The sequence below is a fragment of the Pongo pygmaeus genome, chromosome 12 (genome assembly GCF_028885625.2).
Source record: "Pongo pygmaeus isolate AG05252 chromosome 12, NHGRI_mPonPyg2-v2.0_pri, whole genome shotgun sequence".
Taxonomy (NCBI): Eukaryota; Metazoa; Chordata; class Mammalia; order Primates; family Hominidae; genus Pongo; species Pongo pygmaeus.
Window position 1 is genome coordinate 43129444 of NC_072385.2, and position 19439 is coordinate 43148882.

A 19439-nucleotide genomic window follows, 5' to 3' on the forward strand; every position below is an offset into this window, starting at 1 on the left:
CACTCACTACCACATGTCTGCTCCAGATGCTGACCAGGCTGTGCTATCCCCTGGCAGCTGCCACCCCTGCGTATCAGGCCATGGTTCAGGATGGAGCCCCCTCTACCCTTGACAGCTTCCTGGTCTCTTTTAAGCCTTAAGCATCAGCCCTTCACAGGTTGAGGGATGAGATTTATTTTGTTTAGAAATAAATAGGTTATACAGGGAAGCAAGTTTCTAAGAAGGAAGGTGGAACTTCCATGTTTTTCTTCTTTTTCTTCGTTCCCCTGGTCATGGTCTTCTTTGCTGTGTTTAAAGAGCAGTGCTTTTGAGCCAATAAAGAGATCCTCTGGAGAGCATGTGAAAGTATTTAAAAATGTTCCCTGGCTGAGAAGGGTGGCTCATGGCTGTAATCCCAGCACTTTGGGAGGCTGAGGTGGGAAGATGGCTTGAGCCCAGGAGTTCAAGGCTGCAGTGAGCCGTGATGGTACAACTGCACTCCAGCTTGGGTGACAGAGCGAGACCCCATCTAAAATAAAATAAAATGTGCATTTCAACATGTAAACACTGGGCATGTCCACCCTAGGAGAGATCATTAAGTACCCAGGGACTTGCACCTTAGTTGCACCTTCAAGCACATGACCTGTGACTGCTGCAAATACAGTCATGTTGTCAGTGAGAGACCTTACAAAATGATGGCTAGGGCCCCAGAAAGTTCTAAACAGGACAAAGACTACCAGCTCTCCATTTTTATAGTCATTGCAGTCCTGGTAAATTTGGTGAATATTGAAACCATGCAAGTATGTTAAATGGAATTAGGTTCTAGTCTCAGGAGGTCATTTGGGATATGGAACAGTTGCCCTTGGGCCCTAAAAACCCCCCTAGTCATTGTGACCACCAAAAACAACTCCACAAATTTCCAAAATGCCTTGAGGGGGCAGTACCCCAATGCAGAGAACCACTGGTGCAGAGTCTACCATAGAAATCAAGACAGGTGGCCGGGCATGGTGGCTCATGCCTATAATCCTAGCACTTTGGGAGGCCAAGGTGGATGGATCCCCTAAGGTCAGAAGTTCGAGACCAGCCTGGCCAACATGGCAAATCCCTGTCTCTACTAAAAAATGCAAAAATTAATCAGGCATGGTGGCGCATGCCTGTAATCCCAGCTACTCAGGAGGCTGAGGCAGGACAATCACTTGAACCCAGGAGGCAGATGTTGCAGTGAGCTGAGATCATGCCATTGTACTCCAGCCTGGGCTATAGAGTGAGACAGAATCTGTCTAAAAAAAAAAAAAAAAAAAAAAAATCAAGACAAGGGATAGCACATATATTAGTCAGGGTTTTTCCAAGAAACTGAACCTATAGGATCTGTATCTACAGCTTTATCTAGAAAGAGAGAGAAAGAGATTTATTTTAAGGAATTAGCTCACACACAGTGGGGGCTGACAAATATGGAATCAGCAGGGTGTTGGGTAGAGACCCATGAAAGACTTGATTTTGCAGTCTTGAGTCCTCAGGCAGTTTGGAAACAGAAGCCCCTCTTTCCCTGGGGACCTCTGTCTTTTTCTTATAAGGCCTTCAACTGTTTGGATGGGGCCTACCCCCATCATGAAGAGTAATGTGCTTTACTCAAAGGCTGCTGCTTTAAATGTTAGTGACATGTGAAAAGTACCTCCACAGCAACATCTAGGCTAGGGTTTGACCAAACAACTGAGTACAATGGCCTAGCCAAGCTGACATATAAAATTAACTATCACAGCATATGACAAAGAAGTTGAAGAAGTTTCCATCCTATAATAGGAACTCAAAGGGTAGTCACTGTAAATATCTTCATGTGTTTTTCTTTGCAGCATAACCAGTGTGCAGCGTTCAGACAATGGGTCGTATATCTGTAAGATGAAAATAAACAATGAAGAGATCGTGTCTGATCCCATCTACATCGAAGTACAAGGTAAGTCCACAGACCAGAGTCCCATTGCCAGAGAGCTGTTTGTTTTAGGGCCTGTGTTAAATGTTTTGTGTATAATACTCTAGAGTTTTGCCTGCCCATTTATAACTCTGTATGCAAACCTTGCAAATCTATCAGCACTGAAATTTTACAAGGTATTCCTCTTTGTAGTCTATAAGTAATAATGAAATGAATTCAATTCCTGAAGTTTGAGCTCTATTCTAGGCATTAAAGGTGAGATAAAAAGAGATTTTGGACTTCCTTGTCCACAGATTATTGACAATAAAAATAAGCTGAAGACTTCTTTTTAAGAAGCAAAATGCTTTCTACTATCCAGTTTCCGGTGCTGGTACCAGATACCACTCACCTGGTCAAGTGGCTATTGGCTTATTATTCAGCATCTTTTCCTGTCTTGCCTATGCAGACAGTGAAACCCTGGAGGGTGAGTGGTTTTCCTCGACTGGCTCAACAGCTCAGCCTGAGACTTCTTTTGGGCACTGGTATCTGTCAGGTGCATGGTTCAGAGAAATTCCGTGACATCATATGAAGGTCCGTGGAGATGAAGAGTGAGACCTCAGGCTAGAAAAAGGCAATCTCTGCCCTCAAGGAACTTGAACTCTAATGGGCAATGTGAGCTGATGCACAGGTGAGCCAGGCCAGGTGAGCCCAGGTCCTGGTTTGGTGCCCTGATTCGGGGGTTTGCATGCCTGGTTCTGCAATGGCAGGGCTGCAAGGAGGAAGCATCTTTATTATCACCCTCAGAGGTCACTGCTCACTACCCCTGGGGGCTTCCCTCTGGGGCCCTTGTGCCCCTGCTCTCTTAGGTGCCCCTCTTAGCAGAGCCATTAGGTCACCTACCTTTTCTGCTTTATCCTGACCTTCCTTATCACAGGCTTTAGAGCAGGTGATTAGCTTTTCAATCGGAAACATCTCCCACTGAAAGGCTGCTATGCTACCCATTCTTTTGTGAACCTGAAATTGATGCCCACCAATGTGGAGGGAAGCCTCAGGGAGCACAGATGGAAGGAAGGAGGAGGAGTGAATGGGGAAGACAGAGGGGGAAGACACTCCCTCAGAGTAGTCTCTTCATGACCTTTGCTCTAGGCCCATCCCAGGCTGGACAGCTCTTTCTCAGGGTTATGTCAACATCAGCCAAAGAGGGGGTTTCCTACATTTGCAGCTAATTTGGGAAAAAAATATTTAGAGGAGATTTTATTTGTCAGAATCCCAGAAAAATGCCCAGAGCAGGAACATATTAAGTCCAAATAGAGTTTCAAAAAAATCTTGAAACAGGACAAAAGAATTCCATTTCACATAACTGCCACATCATTCCTGCTGGAACCAGATCTGTGAGTTCCCAGTCCCCAAAAGAACACAATTAGCTGGACTTGTTATATTTTTGAACACCTGCCCCAAATAAGTCTGACTGGCTTTCTCTGAGCTTCCTTGGGACCTTGATTTTGGAAATTACAGTAGATCTAAGGATTGTAACTGCAACTGTGTTTATACAGTTTTCATGAGAATTTGCTTTGAAAAGCACTGAGCCTTATACAAGGCTGTGGATTTTAAAATTCCTTATGACCCATCTGAAAGTCACACACATAATAGAATGTCTTCATACCATGGACAGATCTATTACATAGCTTTGTTTTACTCTGTGTTTATTTTGGTAAGAAATACTGAAAACCTGCCAACTAGTCAGTCCCAGGAGTTTGAGCAACACCTGATGTAAGAACTGCCTGTGGCCTGCCTTCTGGTAAAACCAGTTCTGAGTCACTATTTATAGCCCCTTTGGCAAAGCATCCTAGAAAGCTGGCTTAAAGTAGACTGGCAGGAATTAGCCTCTGTGCTCCTTCTTATCCAACTTAAGGAGGTGAAAACATGAATACAGACCTGCCTGAGGCAGTAGATAAAGAACTCTGTCGCCAAGGCTGGGCGTGGTGGCACGCCTATAATCCCAGCACTTTGGGAGGCCAAGGGGCATGGATCACTTGAGGTCCGGAGTTTGAGGCCAGCCTGGCCAACATGGTGAAACCCTATCTCTACTAAAAATGCAAAAATTAGCCAGACCTGGTGGTGTGTGCCTGTAATCCCAGCTACTTAGGAGGCTGAGGCAGGAGAATCGCTTGAACCCAGGAGGCAGAGATTGCAGTGAGTCGACATCAGGCCACTGCACTCCAGCCTGAGTGACAGAGCAAGACTCCATCCCCACCTGCCCCCCGCAAAAAAAGAAATCTATTGCCAAGTTCTAGTCCAGTTTCCATTCCCCTTTGGGCTCTGTCTCTGTTTTCAGATCTGAAACATTCTTTCATGTAACGTTTTTCTCTGCAGGACTTCCTCACTTTACTAAGCAGCCTGAGAGCATGAATGTCACCAGAAACACAGCCTTCAACCTCACCTGTCAGGCTGTGGGCCCGCCTGAGCCCGTCAACATTTTCTGGGTTCAAAACAGTAGCCGTGTTAACGAACAGCCTGAAAAATCCCCCTCCGTGCTAACTGTTCCAGGTAAGTCCGAGCCGTGGGCTTATTGATTTATTCTCTAATAGCGGACAGGATCAAAAGTTTGGTGACCCTTGCTGTGCACCACTAGCAGGCAGCGGAGACAGATGAAAATACAGGTGTGGCAGCAAAGTTATGGGACCAGGTAGACGGGAAGGCAGGTGGGAATCACAGGTGTGAGAATTCACAGGCCAAGGTGGGGAAATAGGTGAGGGCCTCTGAGGGTACATAGGGTTAAGTTGTTGAAGTGGCCAGAATCCCTGAGCCCAGGCAGCAGCAGCCCTGCTCACATCTCCCGTTGCAGCTGTGGCCTTGCTGGTCTGTCAGGTCTTGCGTTTATGGAACCACTGACGTGATGACCTCGTGGATTTGACACCGAAAGAGTGGATTCATCATGGGGAGCTATTGCAGGAAGTGTGAGCCCTTGTGGGATTGTGGCTGAATGGACATTCCATGGTCATCTTGATTTCCATCCAAATGAAAGTGGCCTGGTTTTAGTCCCACACATCACTGATGATGGTCTTGTCAATACCATTGACGTTTCACATGCACCGAAGTCAGTGGGCTCTTCTGTGGCTCCTCTCATTGCATCTTTCAGCAACATCAGGCAAGCTTACCACACTCCCTCCCTCCTTCCTTTCTCCAGGGACTGCTGTATGCCTGAGGCTGTTCTAGGCCTTCAGGACACAGCGTGGACTTTTGGAAACACTGTCCTGGCTTCCATTTCATTGAGTGACACCAATTCATTGCTCCTCCTTTGTCATTGACTGGAGTTTTGAATGGCAGGGCTCAATCCTGGGTCCCCTTCTTTTACTCTGAGATGCTTCCTCTTGGGAGAGTTTCTCTGGGCCCCTGGCTTTAACACCATCTATAAGAAATGACCTTGAACTTTACGTCTCCAGCCCAGACCCCTCTCCTGAGTTGCAGGCTCATGTATCCAACTGCCTCCTTGGCATTGCCACTTGCTGGGTACATAGGCATCTCAAAATGAAACTCTTAACCCCAGACTTGTTCCACTCTGGAATTCCCCATCTTAGTGAATGATATCACCATTTTCCCACCCTTCCTTTTTCTCGTTTTTCATGTTGGCATCAGCAGTTTTGTCAGTTCTGCTCCTATAATACACCTGAAATCTGTCTTTTCTCTATCCTGCTGCCAGCACCCTGGTCCATGTCACTGCCAGCTCTTGCTATCGCCTCTGCAGTAGCTTCCTAACTGGGCCTTTTTGCTCCCAGCCTTGTCCCCACTCCCAGCTACCCTCCTCGGTGGCAGATGACATCACCTGCCTGCTGAAAACCCTGCAGTGGCTCTCCACTGTCTTAGACTGTCATCCAGTCCTTCCTGCCTTTTCCCTAGGGACTGCGTGTCCTAGCTCCTTCCTATCTATCCAACCCAGCCCCATCCCATGCTCTCCATCCTGCTTGTTAGGCACGAGTCACATTGATTGTCTTTCACTTCTCTAGGCACATCCTGTTCCTTCCTGCCTCAGGACCTTTGCACTGTCTTTTCTATCTGCTTGCAGTATTCTTCCATCTGCCCTTTGTTCCATGACCCAACTCAAACATCACTTCTTCAAAGAGGCCATCCCTGATCACTCTTAACCATTTTAGGTCCCCTCAATCCCATATTCATGTGTACTCCTCCGTTGCACTTGTCACCATCTATAATTACTCAGTTTATTCGTTGGGTCTCCTTGTCTAGCTTCTTAGAGACCGTATGCTCAGTAAGGACAAGAGCTTTGTCTCTCCCATTCACCTCTGCACTGCCAGTGGCTGAAGCAGTACCTGCCTCCTAGTAGTACTCAGTGAATATTTATGGCTAGGATGGATCAGTAAGTGAATGCCAGCCCCTAGCTATTAACTCTGAATCACTTTTCTAACCGGTGACTTCAGGAGGAATATTATGGTTTTCTCTCCTTCATCTGAGTTTTCTTTGACTTTTTTTACGGAATTAATTAAGTAACTTTTTATTCAAAATCAATTTTAAAAAATAGACTCTACCCTTTATAGGATGATCACTCTGAAATCCCATAAGGAAAGACTTATTTTCATTGAGGTAAAATTGACATACAATTAAATGCATAGAATTTAGTTGTACAACTCAGTGAGTTTTCCTAAGTGTAGGCACCCATGTAACTACCACCTCAATCAAGATATAGAATATTGCCATCACTTCAGAAAGTCCTTCATGATCCCTTCCAGTGGGTCACCATCTCCCGTAGGCAATTCTGTTCTTATATCTGTCATCATAGAATAATTTTGCCTGTTCTTAAACTTCAAAAAATGGAATATAAAGTATGTACTTTTTTGTGTCATATGTACTTTCCGTGGCTTCTTCCACTCAACATGATATCTTTGAGATTCATCCATGATGTTTTATCAGTAGTACATCGTCTTTATTTTTATTTTTATTTTCAGAAGGACTCTTGCTCTGTTGCCCAGGCTGGAGTGCAGTGGCGCGATCTTGGCTCACTGCAAGCTCCGCCTCCCGGGTTCAAGCGATTCTCCTGCCTCAGCCTCCTGAGTAGCCGAATTACAGGCACCTGCCACCACGCCTGGCTACTTTTTGTATTTAAGTAGAGACAGGGTTTCAGCATGTTGGTCAGGCTGGTCTTGTATTCCTGACCTTAAATGATTCGACCACCTCCACCACCCAAATTGCTGGGATTACAGGCATAAGCCACCGTGCCTGGCCAGTACATCATTTTTTATTGCTGATATAGTACTCTGTTGTATTAATGTGTTAATTTGGTTTATCCATTTGTTTGGTAAACATTTTGGATATTTGTGGCAGTTGGCTATTATGAATAAAGCAGCTATGAATATTTGAGTGCAAGTCTTTTGGAGGACATATGTTTTTATTTTGTCTTGGATAAATGCCTAGGAGAGGAATTGCTGCTTCATATGTTTAACTTTTAAAGAAACTACCAAATGGTTTTCCAAAGTGATTGTGCCATCTTTCATCCCCAGCAACAGTGGATAAGAGAGTTCCAGTTGCTCCATCCATATCTTTACCAACATTTGATTTGGTCAGTCTTCTTAAGTGTAGACATTTAGTGGATTTGAAATCTAGTAGATTATTGTGGTTTTAGGTTGCATTTCATTTTCCTGATGCCTAATTTTAGACAAGACCTAGAGAAGATTTTAGTGTCTTTTCTTGTGCTTATTAATCAGTCATGTCTCTTTTTTGGTGAAGTGTCACTTCAGGTCTTTTGCCCAATTCTATAAAAATCCTAGAATCCACTTGACAATGTTTACACAAAAATACCTACTGTGATTTTGTCTGCAATCATATTGTTTTTATAGATAAGTTTAGAAGAAAATGACATCTTGACAATATTGAGCCTTCCAATCAATTAATACATTATATCTCTTCATTTATTTAGGTCTTCTTTAATTTCTCTCAGCAATTTTTGTAGTTTTTGATGTAGAGGTCTTACAAGTCATTTGTTAAATTTTTTTTTAATTTTAAAATTGGAATTATATGTACTTAAGGTATACAATGTAATGTTTTGAAATACATAGTGAACTGATTATTACAGCCAAGCTAATTAATATAGCTATCTTTTCACATAGTTATCATTTGTGGCGGAGTGGGGGGCGCGGGGAGGGAGGGAGGTGACAGGGGAGGGCGTGTAGGAGGATGAGAACACTTAAGATCTACCCTCTTAGCAAATTTCCAGTATACTGTGCAATTTTGTTAACTATGCTGTACATTAGATCTCTAGAACTTATTCATCCTACGGACTAAAACTTTCTACCTTTTGACTAACATCTCCCCAGTCCTCACCCACCTCCACCCACCCTTTTTAACCACACGGTTCTATTCTTTGTTTCTGTGAGTTTAACTTTTTTAGATTGCACATGTAAGTGAGACCATGCAGTAGTTTTTCTTTTCTTTGTCTGGTTTATTCACTTAGCATAATGTCTTCCAGTTTCATCCATGTTGTCATAAATGCCAGGATTTTCTTTTTTGTATAAGCTGAATAATATTCCCATATATATACCATAATTTTTTAATCCATTTATCTGTTTATGGACACTTACATTGTTTCCATGTCTAAGCTATTGTGAATAATGCTGCAATGAATATGGGACCACAGATACCTCTTTGAGATCCTCATACCATTTCCTTTGGATATATATACCCAATATGGGAATTGATGAATCATATGGTAGTTCTATTTTTAATTTTCTGAGGAACCTCCAAACTATTTTCCTTAATGGCTGTGCCAATTTACATTTTCACCAACAGTGTACAGCCAATCAGATGCATTAATTTAGTACTTATGTACTAATAAATAGCATATTTGATTTTTTCCCAATTATTTACTATTAGTAAATAGAAAATAGATTTTCATATGTTTTATAAAAATAGGGACAAAATCTGTCCATCTCTGTTTGTCTAGAACTTTTCTGTATGTTTTCTCAGAAATTAGAAGTGTGTTTTTGTGACAAGATCTGCAAATTATTTTAATACCCAAAGCTGTAGTTTGTCTTAGCTTGGAGATCTGATTTATTTCTAAAAGGTCAGTTACACCCTTACAACGACCACCTATTTTGCATTTCAAGTTCTTTACAATTTAATTTTACTTTTTAAAATTTGAAGCTTTTTTTTTTCTTTGGTAGAGAAGACTTGGGCTCACATTTTTTTCCAGGGTGTTACATGAAAATTCTCAAGGTGGACTACTAGGCTTAGCTGGAATCAATCTGACAGTGTTCAAATCATCAGTACCCTTTAAAAGAGTCATTGGAATTACATGATGATCTGAAAAGTTTAGGAGACAGACCCAGACAGCAGGGCAGCCTAATCCAATCATCCTTAAAAATCTGAACAGTCAGAATAGAACTGTAGCATACAGCCTGTTGGTCACAGGAACAAGAACTATTTGTTCATTTGCATCTCACCAAATTCTTACATGCACTGATCCAACAAATGAGCCAAAGTTAGGCTCCAAAAATGTTCATTTTGGTCTTCTAAAACTCTGTAAAGTCTATCCAGGGTAGATACCTGTCTAAGTTTGTCCAGCTGACCAGTGCACGGGGTGGTGGTACCGAGTGTTGTTGCTTTCCCACTGTACACACTCATGGAATCCACAGTACCACGTGCTGTCAGGGCAATGGCTCCACACTAATCTTCTCTGTTATTGTTCCAGTTTTAGTGTATGTACTGCCAAAGCGAGCACCATCAGTATTTCTTCAGGAGGGATATCTAAATGGGAGTTGAAGGGAAAAGCAAACATATTTTAAATTTTAATACATTCTAATCTCCCTCCAAAAAGGCCTTGCAAGTTGGCAATCTTTTTAGTGGAATATGGTAATATGTGCCCTATATCACATACACACAGTATTCAGTCTTGACTTTTTGCCAGTCTGATGGCAAATACTGTCATCTGTCAGAATATCTGATTTACACCTCCACCTGTTTCCATGAGACCAGGGGGCCTCTTGAAGGCAGGAACTGAAGGATTTTTTGGCCACATATTCAGGGGTCTGGTTCAGTGCCTGGAACGTGGTAGTTGTAGAAATGACCAGTAGGAGAGCACTTGCGGCAGCATTCACCAGAAGGTGCTTCTGAATGTGGGTGTGCATGATGAATTCACTCTCTGTCAGGGGCCATAGGGTACCAAAAACCAAAAACTGAACCATGATGATGGAAATCCTCACTAACATTTCACCAGCTTTTCTAGAGTTTTTAGAGTAGCGACAAATGTGTCTGTAAATGAAGAACTCTTACTTAAACTGCTGAGTCGAAATTCTAGTTTCTAAATGAATACGCAATATACCACACTGCTCAGGCAGTTTTCCTATTTGTGAAGGGTTTGGAAAGTGGGGCTGCTGACTTTATTTTTTTTAGTGACAGTGTTTTTTAAATGCCTGTTTGATAGTGAAGATGGTCTAGCTCATGCTATACAGTGAAATGAAGGCCTGGAGGAGTAATCATATATTCAAGCCAGAAACCTAAAACTTACCCAGATTCTTCTCTCTCGCCCATCCAACAATCATCACCAAGATCTGTATGTTGTTCTCTCTTTTTTTTTTTTTTTGAGATGGAGTTTTGCTGTGTCACCCAGGCTGGAGTGCAATGGCGCGATCTCTGCTCACTGCAACCTCCGCCTCCCGGGTTCAAGTGATTCTCCCACCTCAGCCTCCCAAGCAGCTGGGATTACAGGCACCCACTATCATGCCTGGCTCTTTTTTGTATTTTTGTAGAGATGGGGTTTCACCATGTTGGCCAGGCTAGTCTTGAACTCCTGATCTCAGGTGATCCACCCACCTTGGCCTCCCAAAGTGCTGCGACCACAGGCGTGAGCCACTGTGCCCGGGCCCTGTACGTTGTTCTGAAATGTCAATTGTGCTCATTTCTTCCTCTGCCCTTCCACCACCATGGCCTTAATTCAGGCTTTCCTGGTTCATCGCCAGGACTGTTGCTGTCACCTCTTACCTATGGTCCAATCTTTCTTGTTCTCATCCCCCTACCCCACCACCATAGTGAGTGATGCTCCACCTTGTGATTAAAGAGGTTCTGCTAAAATACAGAGCTTCCCATTCCTGGCATGACTCCCCACTACGTGCAGGTTAAGATCTACCATTTTACTGTGAAGTCTGAGACCCACTGGGCTTCGGCCTAACTTTCCCACAATCTCTGCCTGCCTCACCTGCAAAGGCACCTGCTTGTGAGACCTGATGAACTTTTCGCAGGCCCATGAGTGACTGTGCCTTCTTGCCAAGCTGCCTTCTCATTGTCTGGCAAACCCCTGTTCACCTGACACACAGATCACAGCTGTCCTGAAAATCTTCCTGGTCACCCCCTTGTCTGTATATTCACAAGGCCTCTTCCCCATTGCATTGAAGCACAAACCCTCTATCTATTTGTCAGGCCTCCAAGAAGACTTACTAATCAGGTGATTATTGTGTATGATTTATTAGTTAGGTTAGCCCCATCACCCAGCACAGTGCCCGGCACATAAGAACTATGTGAATGAATGAATGAACTAATGAGCAAACAAATGAATTACAAATAGTCCCCGAGTTTTAGGTCCTTTCACTGGGACAAAGGGACATCATGATAATGAAGTAACTTGTATTTATAAAATTATTTTTACATTTAAACTCTTATCTCTTTTCTCATTTATGTCTCCAGCTGGTCCTGTGAAATTAATAGAACAGGATCTTTAATGTCCATTCTGTAGACCCAAAGGGCTAAAATAAGTCCAGGGAGGAAGGGTGTGGGGCCCAGGCTGCTGACTGTGGTGATTGTGCTGGGCTCATAGGGGTTACTCTCAAGTCAGCTAGTTGCTGACTGTTCCCTTGTGTCTGTGTTTTGTAACATTATAAAAGAACTACATAAAAACTTATTTTTAATTAAATATTTTTTTAATTTTGAGGAAGCTTTAGTTTGATACCTGAGTCCCTTCCAGTAATTCATGTATGAGGAACTAGGTGCTGAGGTCAGCTTTGGGAGGCCTTGTGCAGAGCAGCTGCCCCTGACATGCTGATGTAAATAAAGCAGTGAGTGTTCACAGGGAGACGCCATTCTATCTGAAATTGACCCCTGAGTAAACTTTGCCGACCCCTTCTACTGAGGGAATGCTAATTGGTTTAAATAGCCAATTGTTTGGACTGCTTTGAGCAAGCATTGTTTATGAACAGGAAGGTCGTATGCCTTTTCCCTCTTGATACAAGTTTTTATTTTTCCTCTGTGTTGTATGAGCTTTCTTTAAAGGACATGAAAAGAAATACTTTGTCTAAAGGACATTATTCTGAGTGAACAAAGCCAGTCTCAAAGGTTACGTGCTGTACAATTCCATTTAGATAACATTCTCAAAAGGACAAAATTTTGCTAATGGAGAACATATCAGAACAATTTCAGGGGTTAGGTTTGGGGATAGGATGTTCCTATAAGGGGTAGAATGAGGGAGCTTCTTTTTGGCACTGGAACAGTTCTGTAGCCACAGATCTGTACCTGTCATAAAATTTCATAAACCTATACACTCATTCTTCCCCCCAAAATAAAACAAAACAGAAACTGGTAAAATCTTAATAAGGCCTGTATTTTAGTTAATAATATTGTACCAAAGTCACTTTCCTGGTTTTGATCATTATACCATGGTTATGTAAGATCTTATCATTGGGTAAAGCTGGGTGAAGGGTGCACAGTAACTCTGCTATTTTTGCAACTTCTTGTAAGTCTAAAGTTATTTCAAAATAAAAAGTTTCTTTTCTAAAGAATTTTATCATGGGCAAAACCAAATCCCAAAATAAAGAGCATAACTGCAAAGAGCTTTAGCTTCATGGTGTTCAATGGTGGAGTGCTTTATAAGTTAGCGGGGTAAGCATGTTCTCACTCATAGGTGGGAACTGAACAATGAGAACACTTGGACACAGGAAGGGGAACATCACACACCGAGGCCTGTTATAGGGTGAGGGAAGAGGGGAGGGATAGCATTAGCAGATATACCTAATGTAAATCCACACCAACATGGCACGTGTATACATATGTAACAAACCTGCACATTGTGCACATGTACCCTAAAACTTAAAAGTATAAAAAAAAAAAAAAAAAAAGTTAGTGGGTAAGAGCTCTAGCTTTGGCATGTAGACTGATGCCACTTTGCTGTCATGTATCCCTGGGCAAGTTACTCAACTTCTGTATATAAAATAGGGATAATAGCAGTGTCTACTACATAAAACATTTATGAGGTTTCAGTGAAATAATGAACGTAAAGCCCTTGGTACCAGGATTGCCTATAGGAACGATTGAAATGCTACCTATTATATTTTTTTGTGTTGTTATTTTTATATGCAGTAGTTACTAACTCATTGTCAATTTTCACCTGCCTTTCTGTTAACAGTGGTGGGCTTGCGTTGATCTTTCAGGCTTTTCTTTTTTAAAAAATACTCATTTTATATTTAAATCCACATCTAGGAAACAGCTAAGCTAGCTTTTGTTTTAGTTAGTTGGATATAATTATTAATATCCTTGTAATAACAGAAACAAAATAATAACTGGAATTTATACAAATTAGTTCATAATGCCCACAGTACTTTCTGTAAAGAATTACTTTGAATCACATAGCAAGCTGTGATAATCAGGCAGTTTTGTTGCTGTTGTGTTTAGAGACAAGGTCTTGCTCTGTCACCCAGGCTGATGTGCAGTGGCGTATCTCTACTCACTGTAACCTCAAAACTCCTGCACTCAAGCAAATCCTCCCACCTCAGCCTCCCAAGTAGCTGAGACTACAGGGATAAGCAGCTTTTTTCAAATTTTTTGTAGGACAGGATCTCACTATGTTGTCCAGGCTAGTTAGGCATTTTTAATGCCCATTTTACATATTAGAAAAACATTTGGAGCTATTAAGAGACCTGCCTTCTTCTTCTTTTTTTTTTTTTTTTTTTTTTTTTTTGGTCACCCAGGCTGGAGTGCAGTGGCGCAATCTCGGCTCACTGCAAGCTCCACCTCCCGGGTTCATGCCATTCTCCTGCCTCAGCCTCCCAAGTAGCTGGGACTACAGGGATAAGCAGCTTTTTTCAAATTTTTTGTAGGACAGGATCTCACTATGTTGTCCAGGCTAGTTAGGCATTTTTAATGCCCATTTTACATATTAGAAAAACATTTGGAGCTATTAAGAGACCTGCCTTCTTCTTCTTTTTTTTTTTTTTTTTTTTTTTTTTTTCGGTCACCCAGGCTGGAGTGCAGTGGCGCAATCTCGGCTCACTGCAAGCTCCACCTCCCGGGTTCATGCCATTCTCCTGCCTCAGCCTCCCAAGTAGCTGGGACTACAGGGGCCAGCCACCTCGCCTGGCTAATTTTTTGTATTTTTTAGTAGAGGCGGGGTTTCACCCTGTTAGCCAGGATGGTCTCGATCTCCTGACCTCATGATCCATCCACCTCAGCCTCCCACAGTGCTGGGATTACAGGCGTGAGCCACCGCACCCGGGGAGACCTGCCTTCTTAAGGTCTATTCTCCACATGGCCGCTGGAGCAATCCTGATACAAGTCAGATCATATCAGCCCTCTGCTCAGAGCTCTGGGTTTTCCACCCAACTCAGAGAAAAAGGCAAAGGCCTCTCCCACATGTTCCCTCTGCCTAGAACCTCCCCAGGCCCCCGAGTATCAGCTTGGCCCATTTCCTCACTCCTACTTTTTCCTCAGAGACCATTTCTCAAGGAACCACCTCTGATGCCCCCCGCCCATCATTTAAAATTACAGCTTGCTTTCCCACCCATCCTGACCCTCTGATTGTCTTCTATTTTTCCATAGTACTTATCACCTTCTAATATACTATACATGTTACTTATTTATCAAGGTTATTATTTATTGCCCGTTTCTCCCCCTGAAAATGTGAGCTTTATAAGGGTGGGGAGCTTTGTTTTATTTGTGGGTATATCCCAAGTTTCTGGAAAAAATGTCTGGCTTGTAGTAAATACTCAGTAAATATTTGTCAAGTGGATGAATGCAGAGCAGATAGAGAGGTCCAAGTTAAGAAGCTACCTCACTTACGCAGCATGATCTTCCATTTGTTGCTTCCTTTGGTAGAAAGATGGACACTAGGGGAAAAAGAAAAAGAAGGGACAGAATTGTTTATCTAGTTAATTTGCAGGATTGCTTAATCCAGAGCTCAAAGAACTGGCTCAACTGTGCTCTTAGGAGTTGCTCCCTCAGCAATTCGGATTGTCCTTCCCTCAAGGGAACATCCTGTTACTGAATGTTCCTTAAAAATATCTTTCAGAGCTGTGTCATAAATATCTTTTCTCAAACCAGCAGAGGACCAAGCAAGAGGGGCGTGAACCATCATAATGGAGTTGGGTGAAAAGGAGAAATTGCTCTAAGGGGGATGACCTACCCACTAGAAGAGGAGTTGGCTCAGGAGATTGTGGGGGTTCCAGTGCCCGGGGCCATTCAGGATGGAGTGGGTGGGAGGGTGGAGACTTAAGGAGGTGGATGCTTTTTCTCCCTGGGAAGTCCCAAGGGTTTGGGGCTATAAAATGTCAAGGTCTATTCCAGTCTGGTAGTTATTGTTCATCCACAGAGAGAGAACTGGCGAGTGAGAGGGAGCTGTCTTCTCCTAGTGTACACTCATTGCTATGGTCAATCCAGGCTTATAAACAAGTGTCTAGTTGGGAAGCCAGTGCCATTAAGCCATTAAAGTTTAGCTGAAAAGATTAAGCAAAAAAGACTATATTTGGCCCTAAGTGCTGTCTAGTTTTGGAGAAAGTTACCTTTGGTTTGAACTAGTTTCCTCTTCTCTCTACTGGTATCTCTTTGGCCTATGGGCGCTAACCACCTGACCTTGTACACTGTTTTAATACATTGTGTGGTTACTGCCAGGCAATTCAGACTTGGTATAGGTGTCTTGTGCTAGGACATTTGCTATAGATTGTTTTTTTGACCTTGTGTGCACTATGAAAAGAAACACACGGGAGAAATGACTGTCCGTTTGACCTGAAGTCATGTTCTGTGATAATGTTTCCCTTTTAGCATTAATAAACCTGTTAGGACTGAAGACCACTGGACCTGAAATCTGCTACTATAGGATCCTACTATAGATTCTATAACTGGATAATGGATCTCAGTGAAATAAACCTCCTGTTTTACCATAGGGCTGGCTCTTCCCCTTATGACAAGTTTGGAATGTGATTTTGTAGTTTGTATTCAAGGGTTTCCTAAGAGTTTTGATAATAATAGAAGTCAAATGACTAATTTTAAACTGCCAATGTCTCCTCCAATATATTTAAAAAACAAGTTAGTAACTCCCTGTATCTTCTGATTGAGCCAAAGCCAATTTTTCTAAATATAAGCCAGGTTTTGCAAGTTCATGCAGCCTGGTGGGTGAAATGGGCTTCTCACTTGGGAGCTTAGGATCTGGAAGGTTAAAAGTGATGCCAAGGCATGAAAATCAAAGTGTCAAAGGCCTCACTATGAAACAGTGATCAGCAGAGCATGGACCCCTTAGAGGGATCAGTGTCTTCATCCTCATCTTGTATCTTCTTTCTTAAAATCAATGCTTGACAAAGTGCCCAAAGTCCAGATACTTCGCCAGTTCTTCCTTTCCACCTCCCTATTTTCCGTTCATCTCTTCCTTGCATTACAAAAGAAAAAAGACCTCTCTTGCCTGTGTGGAATCACCACTATGAGGCATCAGTTCTCAATGCTTTGGTCTCAAGATCCTTTGTTTTTTTGTTTGTTTGTTTCTTTCTTTTTGGTTTTTTGTTTGTTTGTTTTTGTGTGTGTGTGACAGAGCTTGACTCTGTCGCCCAGCCTGGAGTGCTCACTGTAGCCTCAACCTCCTAGGCTCAGGTGATTCAGCCATCTCAACCTCCCAAGTAGCTGGGACTACAGGTGCATGTCACCATGCTCAGCTAATTTTTGTATTTTTTGTAGAGATGGGGTTTCACCATGTTGCCCCAGGATGGGGCAACTTCTGGACTTGAACTCTCGAACTTCTGGACTCAAGCGATCCTCCTGCCTCAGACTCCTGTAGTGCTGAGATTACAGGAGTGAGCCACTGTGCTTGGCCTCAAGATCCTTTTACAGTCATAAGTTATCAAGAACCAGAGTTCTTGTTTATGTGGGTCATATCTATCTATATTTACTGAATTAGAAATTAAAACTGAAAACTTAAAACACAAAAATACACAAGCATACACTTCATTGGCTAATACATCTATGCTATGGCATCATCATGTATCATATAGCCTCTGGGAAATTCTTTTGGAAAATTCCATCATACATTCCTGAGATAATGAGAATTAAAAGAGCAAATAATATATTATTATTATTATGAAAATAGTTTTGACTCTGAGGACTACAGAAGGGGTCTTTGGAGTCCCCAGAAGTCTCTTGACCACATTTTGAGAATGGTTGCTGTGGTGCATTGTCTTGGGGTTAAGAAATTTCCAGGTATCACATAGACAGAAAATTCCAAATTTTGGCTGGGCACGGTGGCTCACGCCTGTAATCCCAGCACTTTGGGAGGCTGAGGCGGGTGGATCATCTGAGGTCAGGAGTTCAAGGACAGCCTGGCCAACATGGTAAAACCCTGTCTCCATTAAAAATACAAAAATTAGCCAGGCATGGTGGTGCATGCCTGTAATCCCAGCTACTTGGGAGACTGAGGCAGGAGAATCACTTGAACCTGGGAGGCGGAGGTTGCAGTGAGCCGAGATCATGCCATTGCCCTCCACCCTGGGTGACAGAGCGAGTCTCAGTCTCAAAAAAAAAAAAGAAAAAAGAAAATTCCAAATTTTGTCCAGCAAAGGAGTTGCCCTTCCAATAAAGTTGTACTTATGTTTAAGAATCACTTACATTGTGTTGATTAATTGCATCCTAATAATGAGTATAATCAATTCAGAAGAAAATATTTTTGCAATTTCAAGGTGTATGTATATTTTTGTTGCCAATGAGTTCCCATGGTTTAAGCAAAAACTTTCCAATGTGTACCATTAGGATGAAATTCTTGGGGGTGGTAGAGTCGTGGTGGAAAACTTGCTGCTGGGGAAGAGTCGTTAACAGTGGGTGTTGGTGTCAAGATATTCAAGGTACCTCAAATTACATTCTTTGAAGCTGTTTAAATTACAAAAAATTTAAGGATGCAAACTTCAAAATGTTTGAGAGGCCACATATATTTTTCAAAATTCTCTAGGAGGAATACAAGCAGAAGATATAAAGACCCCGAGGCAGAGTATCACAGGGATCCTTTTATAGATGTGCGTGTAATGGGTGTGAGAGAAATATTCCTTCTCAGTGCAATCAATATTTTCTAATTCACTACACAAACTAGTAGCCTCACTTGAGAGGAAGTGACCAAAATATGAAAGTAGATGACTTCTACCAGGAGTTTTTGTTTCTTAGCACTTTAAATTTTCTGTTTTTTTGTTGTTGTTTTTTTTGAGACGGAGTCTCACTCTGTCGCCCAGGTGGGGTGCAGTGGCGCGATCTCGGCTCACTGCAAACTCCACCTCCCAGGTTCACGCCATTCTCCTGCCTCAGCTTCCCGAGTAGCTGGGACTACAGGCACCCGCCACAACGCCCAGCTAATTTTTTTGTATTTTTAGTAGGGACAGGGTTTCACAGTGTTATCCAGGATGGCCTCAATCTCCTGACCTCCGCCCGCCTCAGCCTCCCAAAGTGTTGGGATTACAGGCATGAGCCACTGCACCCAGCCGGCACTTTAAATTTTCAAGAGAATTCAATTAAGCAATCCAGCTTAGGGTTTTCCTCCAGTCTGAGGGAAGTATTCCTCATCTTGGAAAATTAAGATACTGTGAAGTAGCTGTCAAATTCTCTGTATAATACAATGTTATTTTTGAAGAAATGAAACGTTACCACCGAATCATAGGACAGAGATGCCTGGGTTTGCTTTTCCCTGAGGGACCCATGTGTAGTCAGGGAAACGCAGACACTGGTGACAACCTTCCGTCTAGATGGAAAATAACAAAAACCCACCAGCACTGATTTTCTTTTTTATGCACATTTAACCCCTCGGGAGAAGTATTAATATAAAAGGGATCAGATATGCAATTTTTCTACAGGTTCTCTAAGTCACAGCTCTCTGCCATGTAGTGGTCACTTGGCTGCAGCCCTGGCACAGTCATGGCCATGCAGGCATCCGACCAGGAACAGCTTTTCTAGGCTGATGCCTGCTGTGCTTCCCTCAGCAAGTTTTTTCCCTTTCATTCTTCAAATATTTCATTACTCTGTTAGTGATAAGCTTTGAGTTTAAAAATATCTGATGGAAAATTTCCTACACATGTAGATAGAAGAAACAAAATAAGCTTTTCTGCCAAGAAGCAAATGGTGGCATATTTTCAACAATTTTGTGAAGATACTACTGTGTGCCAGATGATGTTTTTGTGTGCCACAGATATAGAAGTTTCCAGATTCAACTAAATAGTGTATACTGTATAGTTGTAGTTCTAAAAAATAACCATTCAGGTCGGGTGTGGTGGCTCACACCTGTAATCCCAGCGTTTTAGGAGGCCAAGGCAGGCAGATCACCTGAGGTCGGGAG

General features: G+C 42.5%; 1 protein-coding gene across 4 annotated transcripts in view; it reads left to right on the forward strand.

Moving 5' to 3' along the window:
• The window catches only part of MERTK (MER proto-oncogene, tyrosine kinase), a 133453-nt gene that overhangs the window by 46946 nt on the left and 67068 nt on the right, over positions 1 to 19439 (forward strand). For all 4 annotated transcript variants that reach the window (XM_063648554.1, XM_054475596.2, XM_063648555.1 and 1 more), the window contains 2 exons: positions 1830 to 1930; positions 4259 to 4432. In XM_063648554.1, coding sequence (XP_063504624.1) covers positions 1830 to 1930; positions 4259 to 4432 — 275 coding nt within the window. The remainder of the gene's footprint in view (positions 1 to 1829; positions 1931 to 4258; positions 4433 to 19439) is intronic.